This window comes from Tetranychus urticae, chromosome 1, assembly GCF_039701765.1.
Source record: "Tetranychus urticae isolate SD_2017Ah chromosome 1, NJAU_TeUrti_SD_1.0, whole genome shotgun sequence".
Classification (NCBI taxonomy): domain Eukaryota; kingdom Metazoa; phylum Arthropoda; class Arachnida; order Trombidiformes; family Tetranychidae; genus Tetranychus; species Tetranychus urticae.
In genome coordinates this window covers 6624005-6644958 of record NC_142958.1, presented here as the reverse complement: position 1 = coordinate 6644958, position 20954 = coordinate 6624005, and the positions used below count along the sequence as shown (strand labels likewise).

The 20954-nt window shown below is 31.3% G+C and overlaps 3 protein-coding genes across 3 annotated transcripts in view; 2 read left to right on the top strand and 1 right to left on the bottom strand.

The window, feature by feature from the left end:
- The first annotated feature begins 130 nt into the window (after positions 1-130).
- Positions 131-1762, top strand: LOC107367393 (tRNA methyltransferase 10 homolog C). The gene is made up of 2 exons (XM_015935093.3): positions 131-246; positions 321-1762. Exons 1-2 carry the CDS (start codon positions 233-235, stop codon positions 1633-1635), a joined length of 1329 nt encoding a protein of 442 aa, XP_015790579.2. The 5' UTR covers positions 131-232; the 3' UTR covers positions 1636-1762.
- A 629-nt stretch (positions 1763-2391) lies between these two features.
- LOC107367401 (uncharacterized) lies at positions 2392-3971 on the top strand. The gene is made up of 2 exons (XM_015935104.3): positions 2392-2484; positions 2561-3971. Exons 1-2 carry the CDS (start codon positions 2471-2473, stop codon positions 3867-3869), a joined length of 1323 nt encoding a protein of 440 aa, XP_015790590.2. The 5' UTR covers positions 2392-2470; the 3' UTR covers positions 3870-3971.
- A 158-nt stretch (positions 3972-4129) lies between these two features.
- The window catches only part of LOC107367228 (cell adhesion molecule DSCAM-like), a 57671-nt gene continuing 40846 nt past the window's right edge, over positions 4130-20954 (bottom strand). The window contains exons 3-13 of the mRNA XM_015934912.3: positions 15415-15831; positions 14060-14218; positions 13348-13644; positions 8333-9199; positions 7263-7430; positions 6874-7197; positions 5914-6195; positions 5406-5699; positions 5132-5305; positions 4959-5036; positions 4130-4880 (exon numbers count right to left, since the gene is read on the bottom strand). Coding sequence (XP_015790398.2) covers positions 4672-4880; positions 4959-5036; positions 5132-5305; positions 5406-5699; positions 5914-6195; positions 6874-7197; positions 7263-7430; positions 8333-9199; positions 13348-13644; positions 14060-14218; positions 15415-15831 — 3269 coding nt within the window. The 3' untranslated portion in view covers positions 4130-4671. The remainder of the gene's footprint in view (positions 4881-4958; positions 5037-5131; positions 5306-5405; positions 5700-5913; positions 6196-6873; positions 7198-7262; positions 7431-8332; positions 9200-13347; positions 13645-14059; positions 14219-15414; positions 15832-20954) is intronic.

The window sequence follows — 20954 nt, the reverse complement described above, 5'->3', positions numbered from 1 at the left end:
TCAGTGATTAGTATTTTAATTTTAGGTTATTTTTGTATTTCAGATTTTTTTAAATGAGGACTCACCAGATTGAGTTACTATGGAAACAAGAAGCACTTTTCGAGCAAGCATTTTGTTTTTAATATGTTTCTGTATTCAAAGTCAATCTTTCATGAATTTTGATATGATTTTATTTCATCTGTTATTTTTCTCTAAATAAGGTGTCATCGGGTGTCTTAATTATCAATAAATAATGAAACATAAATGGTAAGTTCTTTTTCTGTTATTGTCAATTTAATCTTAATATGACATTAATATTCCTTTTGTATTTTTATTTGTAGGATTTTGAGTTTACCGATGTTGTTCAAGATTTCTTCCAGGAAGGGAATATGTTCACTAAGTTCATCAAAATTTTTACTCACTAAATCATCTATACTTCCATTTTTCGAGGCATCATTTATATTTCATACAAACTGCAGGACTAGTCAAGTTTGCTCAAGTTTACAATTTACAAGGCAATGCAGCAACTCTAGTGATGGTGACGATATTTTACCCAATATTGAATATGAAGAATTAACTGTTGATATGTTTAAAGAGCTAATTAAAAACGAGGATGATGAAAATTCGATTAGAGACATTTTATATAGCTACGAGTTGCTCAAATTTGAGACCGGTTTTGTGCCTTCAACACTCACAGTTGAAAATATGGAATTGCTGCTACAGCTGAGTCACAATAAGCGTGAAAAAACTTTTAACCTGCTATTAAATCGTGAATTGAATAGGGAAAAGCGGCGGAATAAACCACCACAACCATTTCCAGAGCGTCACCCACATTTAGAAGTCGAAAGAGCCGCTGGTAGACAACAAATTATGGGTGTAAGATTTGACGATACAACAGGCGCACCTTTGTATGGTGAATGGCTCAACTCACATTTTTTGCGGCTCCGCAAATCCGAGCTTCAACATAGTTTTGAAAATAATCTCATTACGGGTTACATGTTTGGTCCTAAATTAGTCATTGATTGTGATTATGAACTTTCTATAATCGAAACAAGAAAGATCGTTTGGGATATTTTCTATGCAATCAAAGCGGTTTCTAAACAAACCTTTCCATTCAACATTATGCTAACTGGCCCGTTCAGTGAGGCATGTAAAAAGACTATGAAACAAACAATGATTTCTAATGATCCTGAACTTGGCTATCTGGGTGCTCAGATGATTGAGCAAAATTTTATGGATTTATTTCCAAAGGATGATATCATTTACCTTTCACCCTACGCTCCTAATGCATTGAAAAAGTATGATCCGGAAAAAGTTTATGTTCTTGGTGGTCTACCTGACGTTATGTCAACCCTTGATCGTGCTGGATCATTTCCTAAATGCAAATCATTAGGAATCAAAGCTTATCGCCTACCATTGGATTATTATTTTGTTTTTAAAAAATCAAAAAAATTATCTTTACGTGAATGCGTTACAATTTTGGACCATTTGAAAGACAATCAAGATATTGGTGCTGCCTTAAACCATGGCGTAGATAGTTGTCGTTACAAAACAAAGGAAGAATTAGAAGTTGAAAGTAAACAAAGAACAGAAAGAATCTTGAAAAGAAGTCTTCGTGAATTGAATAAGACTTTGAACAGAACAAAGTTCGTCTAAAATTAAAGAAAATTTTCTAAAAATGTAAGTTATTTGTGTAACAGATTGGTGTAAATATCATACAAGTGTTGAACGAACTAGAGTTGTTGATAAATAAAGCTGTAAAAATTTTTGATCTTTCTTAAAATCTCGCTTATTTATATTACTTTTCTATTAACATTATAACCCACTCTGAATGATGAAATGTTTAATAATCATTTCATATTTTTGAATTTATTTTTATACTAAGGTAAGGTTGTACGAAAGTCTGCAAGCTCACTTTTTTCACGCTAAGCCTTGTTTGACTTAAGAAGAAGTCTCCGAAAATTAACTTGTTTTAAATTAATGAACATGGTTAATTAGACCTTTTTTCCAGTCGGCAGGTTTTTGAGTCAAATTCAGCATATGGCCAACAGATTATCCTATGAAGCCATCATGAGCTTAAAAATCCTTTTAAGTCTCGAGCAATCCTTTTTTCTCGAGAAAAACATGATGTCCCTATCATTATTGCCAATAGTGTATTATGACCTAAAGGTCCACGGAATTGAGGAGTTTGGTTCAATTTTTAGAGTCATTGGTTGTTAGATGAAAACTTTGGGTAAAATTCAAATTTATTATGCAATCAATAGTGCAGATTTGGACTGGTAGTCCTGCGGCTTTTACTAGCGCCGCTGTAATTGAATTCAAATTGCGAATCATATGAATTGCCATAGCAACGAGGTAGACAAATAAGACTTTACAAACAACATTCTGGTTTCATGTTTTTATTTTTATAAGTTGATGGTGTTAATTGTGTAATTTAATTTTCTTCCTCTGCGATTTTCATGCTATTTCCAAGGCAGCTCATAAATACATAATGAAACATAAATGGTAAGTTATTTAAATCTCTGTTATTGTCAATTTAATCTTAATATGACATTAATACTCTTTTTGTATTTTTTTGTAGGATTTTGAGTTTGCCGATGTCGTTCAAGATTTCTTCCAGGAAGGGAATATGTTCGCTAAGTTCATCAAAATTTTCACTCACTAAATCATCTACATTACCTTGCTTTGCCTACCAAGTTTCGTCCTTTTCACCATCTCTCATGTGCTATCTAAAAAGCTCTAGTCAATGTTTCAATTTTCAAATAATACGGCATCATAGCGATTCAAGCAACGAAGATGATTTCATGGATGTAATATATAAAGAATTGACTGTGGAATCGTTCAGAGAACTAATTAAAAACAGTGACGATGAAAAGATTATTAAAGAAATTCTTTCTCTTTACGAATATCAAAAATTTGACAATGGTGAAATTCCGTCAACAATCAAAATCAATCAGATGGTCGAGTTAATGAAGATGCCTCGTGATTTTTGGCAAAATCGATTCAAAAAACTATCAGAAAAAGAAATATACTTGAAATACAAGAAAAAGATGAAATCTCTAAAGCCTAAATCATTATCTTACAATGAATTACAAAACATGATTGACAAAGGACTATCACCAACTATGGGATTGAAATTCGATCCTCTGACAGGAGCTCCTATTTATGGTGAATGGTTAAATAGTCACTTCACAAGACTTCGCCATCTCGAATACCGTTGCTCCTTTATTCCCAATCTATTAGCTGCTTTTCTTTATGGCCAGAAAATCTTGATTGATTGTGATTATGAATATACTGTTGGAGATGCCAAAAGAATAATTTTCGACTTACAAAAGGCTATGGCTTTAAATCGAAGTGCCTCTTCACCTTTCAACATCGTAGTAACCGGATTAAGAGATGCTATGTTAAGGGAACTTTTGGATCGACATAAGAAAGAATGCTTATCAACTTTGCTTCCAAGTTTGAGTTTTCACGAAGAGACATTCACTGAGCTGTACAAAGATCAGAAATTAATTTATCTTACACCTCATTCTGACAAAGATCTTTGTGAATACGACAATGATGCCATTTACATTATTGGTGGTTTATCAATTAGATCAACTGCTCCTCATTCATTCAAGAAAGCAAGCTCATTAAAAATACCAAATTACCGTTTCCCGTTATCATTTTTGCCTTTTAGAGCAATGAGAGGTGCAAAATCCTTGGAAATACGAGAATGTGTTTCCATATTATTGCATTTTAAAGAGTTTGGCGATATTAAGGAGGCTGTTAGTCAAGGTATTGATGTTCACCGAATAAAAACTTTAGAGGAACTCGAACAAGAACAAAGATTACGATTCAAGAAGTTGCAGTCAAATGAAAGGAGATACACCAAAAGGGTGAAACCTTGAGACAATAGTGATATTTTAGCTGTTAAATTAAATTTTTGTATGAACCATTATTGGAATTAGATCTTCCAATTACATTTATTTATTAAAAAAAATTTCATGTTATTCAAATGGCTCAATTTTTTCAACAGAACTAACGTGAACGTGAATATGTGAATTTGCTATTCGTTGATAAGAATGTTTATGTTCTTAGCATAATGATCAAGATATTTACTCTGCACTGTTTTGTTATCAATGAATAAATAATAATTTGACACAAATCATTAAGTGTTTAAAATGAGTATTTTTATTACAAAATTTTGGCATTAAGAACTTGTTGACGAGTTGTTTAGGTTCATTATACATAACCTAATTTAATCATTGATCACCAGTTTTTGAAATTTAAACTTTAAAATTTAACCTATTTGAGCTCCGATTTTGGGCATTAACGATTCTCAATGTAGTCTATATTATTGGCTTATTACATTGATTAACGCTAATTAACCCTTTTAATGGCTATATGAATGTAAATCTTTGGTATTTGATTACTTATTTGGACACAAGGTTTTTGATTAAACCTTTAGTAGACACAATCTGTTTTCATCTAACTTGAATTTTGTTAGAGGCAAAAATTATTAACATCATTAAAAAAACAAAATTAATGGTATTGACAAGCATTTTTTCAGGTTAAATCTTATGTGAATGATTGAAATTGAGAATTATTTTACAGATGAAGTCAATTCTTTGATTGTTCATGGCAATTGTTATAATTTGTTCGTGTAGATTCTCCAAAAAAAGTAACAATAGAAATCAAAAATGATATCGATTAACCAGGTGAATTGGGCCGGAAATTTCGAGTTAATAAAACATCATAAGGAGGGTCAGGATCCATTCTTGGGTGCCTCTGAATTTGATGCAAATTGGACGTAAGAGAAGCTTCTTGCTCACAAAATGCCAAACGATTAGCAGCATAAGGTGAGGTGTAGTAAGATCCGTAACCAGATTTACGTTGAACAGTTTCATAAATCTTTTTACCTAAATTAATCAAAGTGGATGAAAAATTAGTAAACAATCAATTATTCATTTGAATGATATAAAATTTTAAGAACTCACCATCAATTGAAGACTCGACTGGAAGAGCGAAGGAAGACATTGATAAACTTTCCATTTTCTGCCTATCATTTGTATTATCTTTAGTAAAAGTGAAAAAAGTATTAATCAATTAAACTTGGTTTAAGACGTGTGGCTTGAATTGGCCTTAGATTTTGAGATGAGATGAAACTTACAGGTCTCTTGAGAGTTATCGGTTCGCTGGTGCTTAGTAGACATAAGAATAGCAATAGTAATAAAGATAACTATGAACACAATGAAAGCACATAAAATAGGAGCTAATACCACAGGATCACCAAGATTCAATTCCCAATTTGAGTAAGTGTTAGATGAAATTGGAGGAATAGTTCCTATTGAATATCAAAACCAAAAAAAGGGTAAACAAGATTAGATTATCATACAAAGGAAATTCAATAGGAGAAGAAAATGTAAGCATAAACAGAAAATTACCTCCAGTTGGAGTTAGAGTCGCAAAAAGATATTGAGCCTCTGTTGTTCCTGGTTCAGAGTTAGCGATCATAAGTAAATCATACCAAGTAGCAGGTATCAAGTCAGGAATAATTAATTTACTCTGTGAAGGCATTATATTATTGGAAAACATGATCCAATCAGTTTGGAAGTGTAGTTTGTATTGAACCACAAAAGATAAAATGGGACAACCATTTTCACTCCAGGCACTTAAATCGATTAAGGCGCTCGTTGAATTAACTGTCAACAACGATTCTAGTGATCCAGGTGAAGGCACTGAAAATTAAGCAGAAAGAAAAAGTAAAATTATTAAAATATATTGACACTTCTAGAGTCAAACAAAACAAATTGAATAAACGATGAAATCAAGTCTGTTGATGATTTAAATCTTGATTTTATAATACAACACTTTTCCAATTGCATTTACAGACTTGGTAAATTAAATTTATCAATATGAAAAATAAGCAACATTTTCCCTGCTTCAACTCACCATGGCCAGAAGTTGAGATATCAAGTAATTGACTCTCCTGGGAAGGACCAGCTTTATTGAAAGCAGAAATGGATACAGTATATTTTGTTCCGCAGCGTAAATCTTCGAGAACAAAATTTTTCCGATGACCCAAGATTTTAACTTCTTCCCAATCCTCTGCATTGGTCTTGTAATTAACAATGTAACCACTGATTGGGTTAACTTCATCTTGTTCAATAATCTCCACAGTTAATGATCGATGGGTAACAACGTTAATTCTAACATGAATCTCTCCCGGAGGATCTGGTGTGGCAACAGAAAAGGGGAGGTGAAAAAAATATAAGGTGAAAAGGGAACAAAAGAAGAAGAGTTTACACCATTAATTGAATTGTGTCATTGTTAATGCAAGTTAACAGTTTTTCTTGTCTTCCCTTTGTTTGTCTGATAATCAAGCTAAAGTCATGGTCAAAATAGTTAATGTATTGTCAATCAATGGTGAAGGAGAAAAAAAAATCTGAAAGTTTATCAATCAAAAAGCACATTGTTCATTGGTATCCCTTCGTTGTTTTTTTGTTGGTTGTTGGTGTGTTTAATTGTCTAGATTATCTCACTTGAAATATCAGACTACACTTATTGTCCAGTAAGGTTTAGATTACAAACATTAGAAAGTTGATTAGATGTGAATAGATGAATCAATAATCTGTCAGTTATTTGCCTAAAACCAATTATTGTGTCATGAAATCAATTCATTCATATAACTATCACAATTACGTCAACAGTAAACATCTATGAAATCAGTTGTTTCTATCATTTTACCTCGAATCTAATTTGAATGAGAAAGCATTCAGCAATTGTGATGAGATTTTTTCGATAATCAAACCTAAAGCCATTTAGATTGACAATTTTCATTCATCATGAATTTAATTACTTTTCGATTAGATAAAATTGAACGATTGTCAATCCATTGATCAATTTGCTTACCAAATTCAAGTGTTTGAGCAAAAACTTCTTCTGAAGTAACTCCTGGACCTTTTTTGTTATATGGCCTAATAACAAGACCATATTTAGTATTTCTCTTGAGATCACTCAGTTGATATTGTAGTTCATCAAATTGTCGCAAAGTTTCATTCAAGCTCATTGATTTGAAGTTAAAGGTATCCCTCATTGAATTGAAACCATGGACCTGTCTATAGCCAATATGGTAACCTTCAATTTTCCTGGTTTTTCCAATGTTGTTCCAAATAATTTTCAATGTTTGTGAACTTATAGATTCAACCCGCACATTGTTTGGAGCTTCTCCAGGCGCTGTAACACAATAGAAAGAATAAGATTAGTAAATTGTTGAATTGAAATGATATTCAATTTTTTACCTTCTTCTTCAGTTCGTACAGTTATCTCATCACTGGGTTCACTTCGTCCAAATGTGTTTTGAGCCAATACTCGAATCCGATAAATTGTCTCGGGTAAAAGGCCTGAAATCAACGCTGTACACTCCTTAGGATTCACTGAGGTTGTTTCAAATGAATTGGTCCAAATACCTTTAGAGAGGAATTAGTGATGTTATGAGATGAAAGATCAATGTAAAAAAATGATTTCAATAATCGTTCAAGTTAACGATTGGTTTCGTGTGATAGTTATAATTAAACAATATCATCAATCAAATTGCATGATGGAAAGGATATTTCAATAAGCATTGCTAATTTATAAGCTTGCTCAAAGTCAAAGTATATTAATCTTATTATTTTTGAGTTATTAGATCATTAAATCAACGTTAACATAGTTAATCCAAATAATAGAATCAAGAAAGTAAGATTGAGAGAGGTAATACTGGTTCTTTCATTAAAAGCTCAGGAATATTTTTTTGTTCAACTAATCAGGTTTCAAGAAAATTAAAACTCTGCTCATTTCCTAATGCAACTTAATACTTCTCATTTAAATTTAATCAAATGTAAACGAGTTTTGAAAACAATAATATCATCCTTTGATGATATTTTAGCCAAAATTAACCAGAAACATGCGAAACAAATACAATCAGGAAAAGTTGAATAAAAAAAATTTAGTTAACAGTCTAAGAAAACAAACGAAGCATTAAGTTTTCATCTTTACCATAGGGACTGAGCAAGATGATAATGATGACGATAAAAAGGAAGTTTAACAAGGGAATAGATGAAAATGCGAAAGGATAAAAAAAGAGGAAAAACCAAAAATTTCAGAGTATTGTTAAGAACAAGAAGGAATAAAGAAGCAAATGATGTTAAATATAATAGCCAAAGAAAGATGATGATGATGATGAAAGGGAGAATGAGAAGTGAGGTCAGAACAAAGAATGACTTTCATGATGATAGATGAAAAGAACTGTTCAAGGTAACAAGGAGGAAGATAAAAAAAGAGGAACAAGAAAAATAGGAGAAAAGAAGAAATGTTCACTTAATAAACTCACCATTATTGTATGTATATTGTATTAGATAATCAAGAATAGGACTATTACCATCATCAGGAGCTTCCCAAGCAATGGTTATATCACGACTTGCTACTTCAACTGATCTTAAATTGCGCGGAGATCGAGGTGGACCTTGGACAATCAAATGGACTGTTTTCTCAGCTTTACCATAAGAGTTGCTGGCAGTACAAATAAATGTACCTGAATCTTCTACAAGAGGAGAATCTAGGGTTACATGGGATATTACTCTGTTTCCATTAACATCTTGATTAATTTGAAATCTCGATGATGATAAAAATGAATGATGTGAACTTGAAGGAATCAATTCTCGCCCAATTTTCATCCCATTGACACCATTGATACCAAGAATACCTGCTAATCGTCGATCATCGTTTGTTAAAGTCACTGGTAACGATGAAGGCGAGGCTACTGTTGGTGATGAAGCTACTCGATTCCAATTTATTTCAATTGGCTGGTCACCCAATGGATCACAGATAATTTCAGCTTTAAGACCAGCTTCAACCTTGACCAGCTCATAGGATTTGGTAAAATGCACCGGATCATGGACTTCAAGGCGTGATATAGATGTTAAAGAGGGTCCCTTGTTGTTGGTAACCTCGCAAACATAATCACCTTCATCAGCTTTGGTGGAATCAATTATAGCCAGCGAACCATTCTCTAAAACATGAATATGAGGTCCACTGACGATACCAATTAACTCATTTGAAGCTGAAGATTCCAATCTACGAGCCTTTTTCCATTGATAAACCGGAGGTGGGATTCCTTCAGCCTGGCAATTCATCAAAACCTTTGAACCACGTATAGTTGAATATCTTTCCAATGGTTTTAATATCCATTTAGGAGCAGCTAAATACAAAGAAAAAATAAAAAACGAATGAAAAATGATGACAAAGCACAAATAACAAATGGTGGTTACATGAAATGAACGACAAATCTAAATAAACTTACACCAAGAAAACTGACTTTTCTGATAAGAGTTAACAAGATTGAAACATAATGAAACAAAATCAATTGGAGACAGTAATTATTTAATTAATTATCGATAAAGAGTTGAACGTTTAACAGATTCATTTAAAGCAAGCAGAAGGTAAAGAAAGACAAAAACGATTAAACAGAGACAGAGGGAGACAGAGAAAAGCCTAGAAAGCTTAAAAAGCCTAAAAGACAATGAAAAAGCATAAAGAGTTGCAGTAAATAAATTAACAGCTCGGCTAAAGCTCAACACATTTTGTGCGTTATTCAAATTATGCTTTGTTTATTGTTCATAACTTGACTCTTCTCTCATGCATCATTATCACCATAATCATCTATATTGTTTAACCTCAAAGGAGATTTCAACAATTTTTGTTTATCAATTTCATCCACCTCTTCACCATCAACAAAAAAACTGTCACTTTCATGTTTAAATCGCCATTTTTACCCCTTTTTCAGTTGTTGATTTTTTCAACAAAAAATTAACTCTTGTTGACAAGTCTTCTATCAAATTGACTTACCAATAACAAATTTTTTCACTCATTCAGTGATAACAAACAAGGGCTCAAATTTTTCTCCCTGCTCATCATGTTGATATTAATAAAATATTATTATTATCTAGCAAAGAGAGACTGAATTACTAGATGAAAATCATCATGAATATAAATTACTCTCTAAAAACAAGATGAACACACAAATCATTTCATCTCATCTTGTAAATTATCGGGCAACAAACATCAACAAAGAAATTATAATTTCACTTGATTTGCACTTTTGGGAAAAGCTGAATGGAAAGAAGAGGAAGAAGAAAAAAAAGTAAAAGGGAAAAGAAAAATGAATTTTCTTCTCTCCCTGAATCATCTTGTATAATATTATTGTTATCAAAGCTTTCATTTGAAATATAATTTACCATGAATGATAATACTTAAGAGGTTTCACTGATATTCAAATATATTCAAACTGATTACACAGAGTTATCAGCAAATGTAGTCAACATGAAAGGTTCAAAATGATATATAGCTGGTAAACAAGTGTTAACGTTAATATGAAAAAAACAAAATGAATTGAAATTAAGATATTTAATTGTTAACACGATCCAAAATTTATCATTACTCCATCTTCAGAGCTTTTCTCATTTTCATAATATTCATTCCAACAAATTCCCATGTTAATCAACTAATAGTGATAGTTAACGGAAAAGATTAATTGAATCAAGAAAAGTAAAGTGAATGGCGTAAAAAAACAAAATTAAATTACAACTCCCAGCAATCATGAGAAATTATTTTTACTGTAAAAAATTTTCACTTTCACGATGAACATCAATTCAAAGCTTTCAATCCAACCCAATGGATATGTTTATTAGAGTCAAATCAACCTTAATAACAAAAATGACCAGTTATAAGCTTACCAACTCCTTGAAAAAACTCCAAAAAACACTCTCAATTTTATGATAAAAACTGCTTTCAAGACAATCTAAACAATCAAATCAACTTTAATCATAAAATGTCCTTTCTAACAATTCTTGTCACAATAATGATGCAAAATAACCCGAAAGTTGAATTTTAACCCCAAGCTAACCAGTTTTGTCGGTTAAGTTTGGAGTGAAATAAGTGAAAACCAGAAAAGGTTAATTTTATGATTGACGAGAAGAGGCAACCCAAGATGTTTACTAGTCACTTGGAGGTTGCCTTTCATCGCATTGAATGGATAGCTAATGTGGCCAAAGACTCACGTCACATTTTAATACTGAGATTCCCTAACAAATTAATAAATAAATTGTCTTATCGAAATGAAAACTAATTCTGAAACAGAAAGATTCTATGAATTGTGAATCCACAATTCTTCTATGTAAAATGTTAATTTCAATAAAATCATGAACCTAATTAAACCAAATCAACTGAAGCATCTTCAACTTGACAGATTAAAGATTGAAAAACAGTTTGAGTTAAATCTTTGCTCTCTTTACTGAAAACGATTACAAGCCATTATAATTTTGATGATAAACCCTTGGCTTAGTTCAAGTTGATTCATTAAAATGTTATAAAATTGATTAACTACAGGAAAAAGGTTTCAATTAAATGAACATTTAATTAAAATAATTATCTAGAGCAAGTTAACCTTAAGTTGATGGTGAACAACAACAAAAATGTTTAATGATTATAACATGAGTTTTTCATGCTTTTCAATTAGCTTATGCTATTAATATATCGGTTAATATATTTGATCTGTTTTTTCACCCTGCAAATCCTCCAATGTTCACAGCTATAATAATCATGATAAATGTAATATCAACTTTTATGTATTACTAACAATCATAGAAGTAAATGAAAAGGTGAAAAAAACACAAAATTTACTGTTACAAGTAAATCAAAGTTGACAATTATGAAGCATTAAAATTACAAAAGACTCAAGATTCAAGTAATACAATTGAATAACATTCATGAACTATTTTTGTGTCAATTGATAATTGAAATGAAACTAAACAATGAACTGAAGAGCATTTATCCTGAAGTTTTACTGTAATCAAGAGTTAAGCTTCATGTGTAAGCTTAAAGATAAATTCATTGAGCTTTTGGGTAAACACCGGACAAAATGGTCAAGTTTGTTTTGCAACACAAAAGCAATCTTGACCAAAAAGTGAAACATCTAAAAGGTTTGATGTATTTACATTTGTTTGAGAAAAAAGGTGTTGAAGGAAAAGTTTGATTTCCTTAACGTTTGGTCAGTTTCATGGGATAAAATATTCATATTGGAAAATGAAAAATGATGTTGACAAAATTATGCTTCAATACTTCAACTGTTTTACTAATGGTACAAGAAGGGTTACAAGGAAAGGAAAAGTCAACTTGTTTGTTGAACATCAAATCAGGGTTATAATATATTCATTTGGGTTTTGCCAAATGAAAGTCAAGAAGGTGAACAAAAATTTACATTAAACTGTCAACATGTTATCATGACCTTACTAGTAGTAATACATGAATATTAACAACAAGAAACAGGTATATTTAACATGAAAGCACACGAAGTGAGGAAAGAAAAGAGTTGAACAAACATAATCTAAAACATTGTGTTAGTCTGTTGTGTTGAAAAGTAGACATTTTTGGCATAATCATAATGTTGGAGTTTGAATATGAAAAAAAGCCTAATATCAACTAATAAAGGTAAACATTACATTATTAACATGATATTAAAGGTTAACTGTCATTTCATTAAATCTTTTCAGTGACTCGATGAGTTAAGCAAATGTTATATTAAAGACGAGATTATAATGTGTAATGAGTTACGTGAGTCTGTGGTTACATTAGCTATCCATTCAATGCGATGAAAGGCAACCTCCAAGTGACTAGTAAACATCTTGGGTTGCCTCTTCTCGTCAATCATAAAATTAACCTTTTCTGGTTTTCACTTATTTCACTCCAAATTTAACCGACAAAACTGGTTAGCTTTGGGTTAAAATTCAACTTTCGCATTATTTTGCATTATTATTGTAGCAAGAACGGTTAGAAAGGCCATAATTTGAAGCTGATTCTGGTAAATTTAGATTGAGTTAAATGTTGAGTTCAAACATTTCTGATGAAACTTGACAGTTTGGTTTTTGTAAGACACATTTTTATAAAGTCGAGTCTTCATTAGGTTATTTGCATTTTTATTGTGACAAGAAAATGATCAAATATCTTTTAAATGTTCATTTTGCAAAGGCTTAAAGGCAGTTTAAAATCATCATAATTTACCTCTTGCCATTTATTTTGCATAAAAATCTTCAGATTTTCCTTGTTCGCAAATTGAAGTTTAATTTTCATCATTTGATTGTTTTACAGCAAAAGTGTCAACTTGATCTTAATCTTTACAGAATTGAGTTTAATCAAAAGACTATTGAATTTTTTTGGTAATAACGAAATTTTGAAGCTAAAGTTGTTTCATGTTTATTGATGTTTAAATTTTGGATGAAAGTTTCATTAGTTTTAATTTGTATTTCATTGATATTTGGACAATGTTTGGATAGATTGAGTTACTTGGCTTACCTTGAACAATTAGTTGAGCTGTAAAAGTTGAGTAAATGTCAGGTGCTCTCGCTGAGGCTGCTTTACAAGTATAATTGCCACTGTGTTTTCGTCTTATATCGGTAATCTTAAGGCTTGAAGTGAAATCTCCTAAGGCTTCAACTCGTAGATCAGGATTACCATGGTCAATGGGAATGCCATCTTTTAACCAAGTAATCCTGAAAGGTGGCTCACCAAGGCCAATTGAACAGACAACAGTAGTTCTCATTCCCTCCCGAAGATCAGAGCCAAATATAAATGGATTTATCGATGGTTTCTCTGATTATCCAAGAAGAGACACAACAAGAGACAAAACAAAAAAAATATATCACCAAATATTTTTGGACAAGAAAACGTTAAATGTATAAATCAACATCTCATGAGAATCATTATCAAGAAGAAGAAGAAAAGGTTTACATATAATAGAAAGGTGGAGATATAAATGTCATCAACATTGACTTATATCAATGATTGATGCATTTTCTTATCATCATCCTCATCCCAAAATGCTTCTTGAAAACCTTTACTTTTCCCTTTTCTCACTCCGGCATCCATTATTATAAACATTGAAATGGCAAACAGAACAGAATCGAGTTTGAAATTTTTCCAAAATTAAGTTAATCCAAGCTAATGAATGCAAGATTTGCAAGGAAACAAAAGATTGATTCAAAAAGTGAATCAACTTGAAACTTACCAATAATGTCGATGTAAAGTGATCCACTTGCCGTTTGACCTTCCTTGTTTCTGACCTCACATTTGAACCAACCTTCATCTTCTGAATGAGCATCAACAAGTGACAATGTGCCATTGGGATGACTTTTAACTCCACGAGAAGCAACAAAATCGCGACCTTCTTTTAGAAGCAAAGAGATGAAAAAAGATGAATGATGAAGGAGTCATTGATGGTGAAAAGGGTGAAGTTAAGTTTATAAATATCGTGAAAGTTCAATGGAAAAACTGAACAATCCCAATGAGAAAATAATAGAATCTGCAAGATTTTCTCTTCTTCTTTACTCGTCAGATATTCAGTTCATCAATCATTCAATTAATGGATAAATTGTGTTGGAATAATAACCAAGTACAAGTGATCAACAGAAGGGAGGAAATAACTAATGGAAAGAAGGCGAAAGTTAACAAAAGAAAAACTATTTTTACAAAATTCATCATTTCCATTTACCAATAAAACCTTAATCATTAGTATTTTATTGGACTTTATTGACTAATTAAACTCTTAGAAATGGAGTAATTTACATTTTATCCTCAAACAATTTGTTCAATTGATTTAACTTTCAACACTTTTAATTGTGTGATTGGCGAAAAGGCAAAAGCAAACTTTTAATGTTTTGGAGTTTTTTCACTCCCAGTCAAGGGAATGATGTTAGAAGGAGAAAAAGTAAAATTACTATCAAAGTAGACTTAAGGGTACAAATGATGTACGTTTCAATATTATCTGAATATTTTTTGCCTCTTCTTCTGCTAACATCTAATATTTGACTGAATCAGATATTAAGGGAAAGAAAAGAAGGAAAATGAAAATTGAATTTACATAGGATAACGAATAAAATTATGTTCAGTTGTGTGGATATTGGATACAGAATATTACTTTTATCATTTCTTTTTTTCTTGTGTTGTATTTTACTTTTTTTACTCTCTCTCTCTCAAGTACATATCACATGTACATCATGTTATATCAGGTTATTATAAAGGTAAGGATGCAAAAAATGAGTGGATAATGAAATGTTGCCTCAAGCATTGAGAGTGTACTTTTTTGATCCCATATTATTAATATTCATTTCAATGGAAGAATTGATATTCTGCTTCTTAAACAGGCTTTTGCGTTTCTTTTTATAAATGTTGGCTTCAAATAGTGCTTCTGTGATTGAATGAAATTTCATCAAACTGATTTATCGAACAGAAGAAATGCAAAAATTGATTTATCGAGAAATGCTTTTGCATTGATTTTACGTGCAAGTCAATGGTCTTTGGACTGTCTTTTGTGCTAACAAGTGAACCTTCTTAGGTTAGGATCTTGGATTTGACTTGACTTACCTTTTGTCCATGTAATGCTTTCGATTGGATAACCAGAGTATGGACAGTGGATTGTTAGGCTTTCTTGACTTCCAAGAGTTATGTTGTCCATTGGATGGACAAATGGAGGACCGGTGACTTGTATTGAGGCTGATGAGCGAGCAATTCCAATCTCATTAAAGGCTTCACAAGTATACAATCCTCCATCTTCAGGATCAATCGAGGTTATGTTGAGCCAAGAGATGAACAGATCAGAGCCATTTTCAAAGTGGGAAACTCTCTTCTTATTACGATACGAAGTATGTGACAATGGTTTAGCATAATGGTACCATCTTATCTTGGGCAGTGGACTGCCGGTCGATGAGCATTTTAAGCTTACAGGTGAACCTGGATTTAAACTTTGCGAGTAAAATTTTTCCCGTATTGTTGGAGCTTCATCTAATGTTGGATTGGATTTTGTTTGGTTTTTGTATGCATTTCCATTGATCCATCATTGTTGTTCATTGTCATCAATTATTCAATGATTCAAAGTAGAAAAGCGATTGTGAACAAAGGTTGCAAAGTAAAAGCATTCAGAATGAATTGATGAACGGAAATGAAACAGAATCCGGTGGTTATTCATGGATTAAACAACAATTGGACCAAAAGACAAAGTCAATTATTGGAAGCAGCAAGAAGAAGAAGAAGAAAGGAAGAAAAAAGATTAATATCAATCCATTGAATGTTGGTTAAAGTATATTTTTAAATAACTCTTGGAGTAACTTTGATAAATTTATAAATTAGCCAAGTTTAGCTGAGCAATTAGTTACAATTGTTGACCGATCAACAATAAGTCTTTGTACTCCAATCCAAATGAAGTTATAATTAAATGTTGAGTAGCAATAACTAATAGTTTTAATGAGTTTCAGGTTCACAAATTATAATTTGAAAGGTAAACGTTAAGTTATAATTGACATGAAAATGATTTCAACTTAAGATTTGATTAATGATATAAAAACAGGTTCAACAGTAGACCGAACAGTATTAGGAATAAAAAAGGACTTGGACATTAAGAGATCCATAAGTGTTGTTATTAATAACCCATTAGAGGATCACAATTTTCAAGATGAGGATGAGGAATGGAAACGTTGGGATGTTCAATAACAATGTTTGTAATTCACTGTTTTAGGTGAAAGTGTAAAGGATGTTGATGATGGAGGAAGCAAAGGAAAGGGAAAAAAAGTTATTTTGGTTGACGGTGAAAATGGTAATTAAAAATAGATTCATCTTGAAAAGGATGGAGAAAAAAGTAACAACTCAAGGTTCCAATAATGATGGTGATGTTTATCATGGTTATGGTGGTGATCATTGAAGATGAGAGTTTAATGCAATAATTTTCATACAAAATAACCAGAAAACGAAAAAGGTTGACTCTTGTTTCATCCGAAAACTGTCATTCACTGTTTTCACGGCTTCTTCATCATCTTTCTTGTCATTCCACTGTTAACATGACAATTTAATGTTTCATTAACATCTTAATCAATATTGTTATTGTAAATTAAGTGGAAATTTGTTTGCAAAGGTTAAATTTGGGTTAAAAAAGCGTTATAAAAAGCAACAATTTTAGGTTTCGATCATCAATGTTTGCTTGGTTTTCGGGATAAAATTAACTTAAAGTGTAAACAGATCCCTAGACTAATTCATGATAGTAATGGTTTATGCAGCTTTATTGTTTCGATTATTTTGTGGCATTAGCATTGAATGCTAGTTGAATGTGTTTCATGTTATAGCAGTTTTGTTCTTAACGATTGAAATTGAAGACTATTTGTATTGTTAACTTTATGCTATTTGCTTACCAGTTTTCGAATGATTTTCTCTGGTTTTATGTGCTTAGAACTGCAGACGCTTTCGTATTTTCAGGCTAAGTTGATCGTTTTTGCATAAAGAAAACACTAATATCCTGCAGAAGTAATCTTTCGATCAAAATACTAGCCAAGTTATACCAAGTTTGAGCGTTGCATTCAAAGCGTTTGCAAGTCAATTATCAACTGCATTCGATACATAAACGCTCCAAATTGATTTACTTTTAGGTTTTAGATTTAAAATAAGTTAAATGCTGGTTAAACCAACCTCTAAAATGTAAAATGAACTGGTTAACTAGCAAATTTTACATCGGAAATCAAATAAGACAGTAACTTGCAAATCTATTGAAAGCAAGCAAGTTTAGACATCGACTTCAGAGCAAAATGCTTTGATACAAACGTTGCACAGTGAAATAACAACATTCTCTTCGTCAAGATATTTCTCTCAGTCGACAGTTTCATTGCAGATTACAGTCCAGTATAAGTCTGAAAACTTTGCAAAAGGAAAAGGTTGACCAGTTTTATTTGTTATAGAGTGAATTGCAACTAAACCAACAGGCTTTCAATGGTTAATTATTGATCAACATTAACTTTAACCAAGTAAATTCAGGTTAAATAATTAATGATGAATATTTGGTGTTTGCGGTTCATTGATGTCTTATAATAATAATGATGATGATGATGATAATTTTAACAAACAAATAATGATTATCAAACAAATGATCAGTAGATGTAGCAGCATCCAACAGTACAACCTTAACCCATGAATGGTTAATGTAAAAAGCAACAAAGTAAATGAATGGTAGAGACAAAAATAAGTCCTGACAAAAGGCCAGCTACAAATGACAATTATCTGTTACCTTTTGTTGTTATCATTATTATGCTATATCAAATCATTATTGTAGCATTTATAAATAATAATAATAATAATAAAAGGTTGATGTATTATTAGTCTCAATTGAGTTGAGTTACCGTAAAGAAAAGTTATTTATTTATATAAACCAGGAAAAAGAAGAGGAAAAAACAAGAAGCAAACAATTTCTCAGTTATGACGATGCTACTACGAAGATAACATCTCACGGGAATTGACATGGTTGAGCTTGATCATGATCCTAATGACTATCAATCGAGACAAAAGTAAATCAACCGCTAAACATGAAAATACATATTCTTCCATTTCTGTTGCAAGTTGAGAAAAGACGAAATGAAATATTGATAACAATGCTCATGATGAGTTTTCAAGTGACTTGATCGCTTCTCGAGTTATAATCTGATTCGAGTTTTCACCATAAATTATGAACACTAAATGACGAAAGAAGCAAAAGCAGAATCTCGCTGAATGACAATAAATTGTCAGACTAATCAGTTTGATAATGTTCCAAGAGCTCATAAGATGATGAATTATTTAATAAGCAAAGCATTATGTTTATTATCATCTTCAAGTCACTAATTGTAAGCATATTTCGACCATTTCAGTTGAACAATTATTAATGGATTTAACAGTTGAACTTGACTTTTGATTGCAACTCTTGACCAACATTTGAATGGGACTTTCTTTTGTCTCTTGTTTACTCGTTCACAGTGACTATAATTATCATGTTAATCATGATAAATATCAACAGTAACTTTAATTAAATTATAACCTCACAGTTTGCTGTTATTCAATAAAGAACTGGAAATAAATTGCATTTCATTTATTCACAGTTATCATTATGATGAAGATTATTATTAGTTTTATTGTTCAGTTATTGTTGCTTGAATAACCGTTTTTTTGCCCGTTAACAATTTGATCCTGTAATAAACTTTACTTTACCACATTATTTATTAATACACTTTGATAAACAAGTTGAAGTAATATAATGATAATAATAATAATCATCATCATCATACTAATCATAATGAGTATCAGTCGAATTGTGTTCTACTTTTTTTTCGACTTTTCTTTGCCTTCTCTTGACAGTGGAATATGAAAAGAAATGAAATAAACTGATAGTGAACAATAATGCTCAGTTGATTATATTTTTCACGTTTTCTCACTCAACATTATTGAAGCTTGATACATCAGATTCTCATGCTTGTCAGCATCTCAATTGAAATATTGAATCGGAAACAAAATCAGTTAATAGTTTATTTGTTGGTTTCTGTGAGTGACGTTACAGAAAACTCGTCAAACAATTGATCGATTGAGAATTGCGGTGCAATTGGCAAGCTTTGCAAGTTACAGAATTCCCTGAAAGTTTAATCAATTTGCAGCCTTTGCAAGTCTCATAATTTCATGCAAAATCACTGCAAACTTTATATAACTTTAAAATTAACCTTTTGTTGATTTTTCATGTTAAATCATTCCGTCTTTTTTCCCTCTCAAAATGAATTGGAAATATTATTTGCATTGAACGAAACGCACGCATTTCGAGACAAAATTTGCTTCATGGCCTACTGATGCTAAATATAATAATCTTGATTTCGATCTTTCATTGACTTTCTAATTGATAAAACTTATTTGCTTGTATAACCTAAGATGAAGTAACTCGTTTTGGAAGCTTTATCAACTCCAAAAGGAGCTTTTCTGATGGTCGAACGTCTAAAATGCTAGAGAATTCTTAAAATTCTGAAATTTTCTGAGGAAACTTGAAAAACTCTGGATGGAGAAATAACATTTAGACTCATGGATAAGATAAAATTTGCTTTATTCAATAAACATGGATATGAGTTTAGCAAAAAGTAAATAAAATTTGTTGAAATTGAATGAAGTAAATCAAGTTTCAACTTGGACTTTCAGTTTGAACGAATGTAACCAACAGCAAATGCTATTCCCAATTACAGAATCCCTTTGAGATGATATGTTCAGAATTTTTCCTTTTCTTCACAAAAAGAGATTAAAATTTTTGAACCATCTTTTGTTTTCAACGATAATCATTATTCTTGACTTTATAGCATAAAGAAATGCTATAATCCATGATGCACTCCCAGTGAGATTTTTCATCAATATGCAACTGTAGCCAGCATTAATGCAAAAAAAGTTATCAATTTTTTGCCTTTACACTTTTCCATCTCACTTTGTTGCACTTTTGATTGTTTGTAAAGGAAATTAATAGAAAACTAAGTGAATATCAATGGAATCTTGGTGAATATGATATAACCATGAGAGCTCAGAAATGAATGAATGATTTTGTTTCTGTTTTCGCTTTGATCCAAGATCCGGTTGATAAAGTTTTCCAACAAATAAATGTATCTATTAATGTTTATCAATCTTTTTTGGCCTCTTATTCAATTATGTATTATTGATGCTCATGATATTGTTGATGAATCAAGCTATCAAATCAATGGACATTAATGTTCATCTTATCCGCTGTTCATGTAAATGATAACCATTTCCAAGTAAAAGTTTTACTGAAAGGTTAAACCGATCAAATATCAAATAGCAAAAAAACATTCAATAATTGGTAAAGAAAATAAGAAATTTCCTGAATTTCCATCTTCTTTTAGTTCCAACATTTTAATTGTTCAATGTTTTCTTTCTGAAGTGACGAGTTTGATTGTTGCATTAAATATTGAGTGAAATGCTCTTCTAAGATATTCATCTTCAAGTGCAATTTTGAAGGGCAAAAGTTAATATTATGAGATAATATTTGCAGGGAGGCAAATCAGAGTGAAGGTAAAATGTTTCAAGTTATGTATTAAAATACTTTTATACATCTTGTAAAGTGTTTGTTGTTGAAA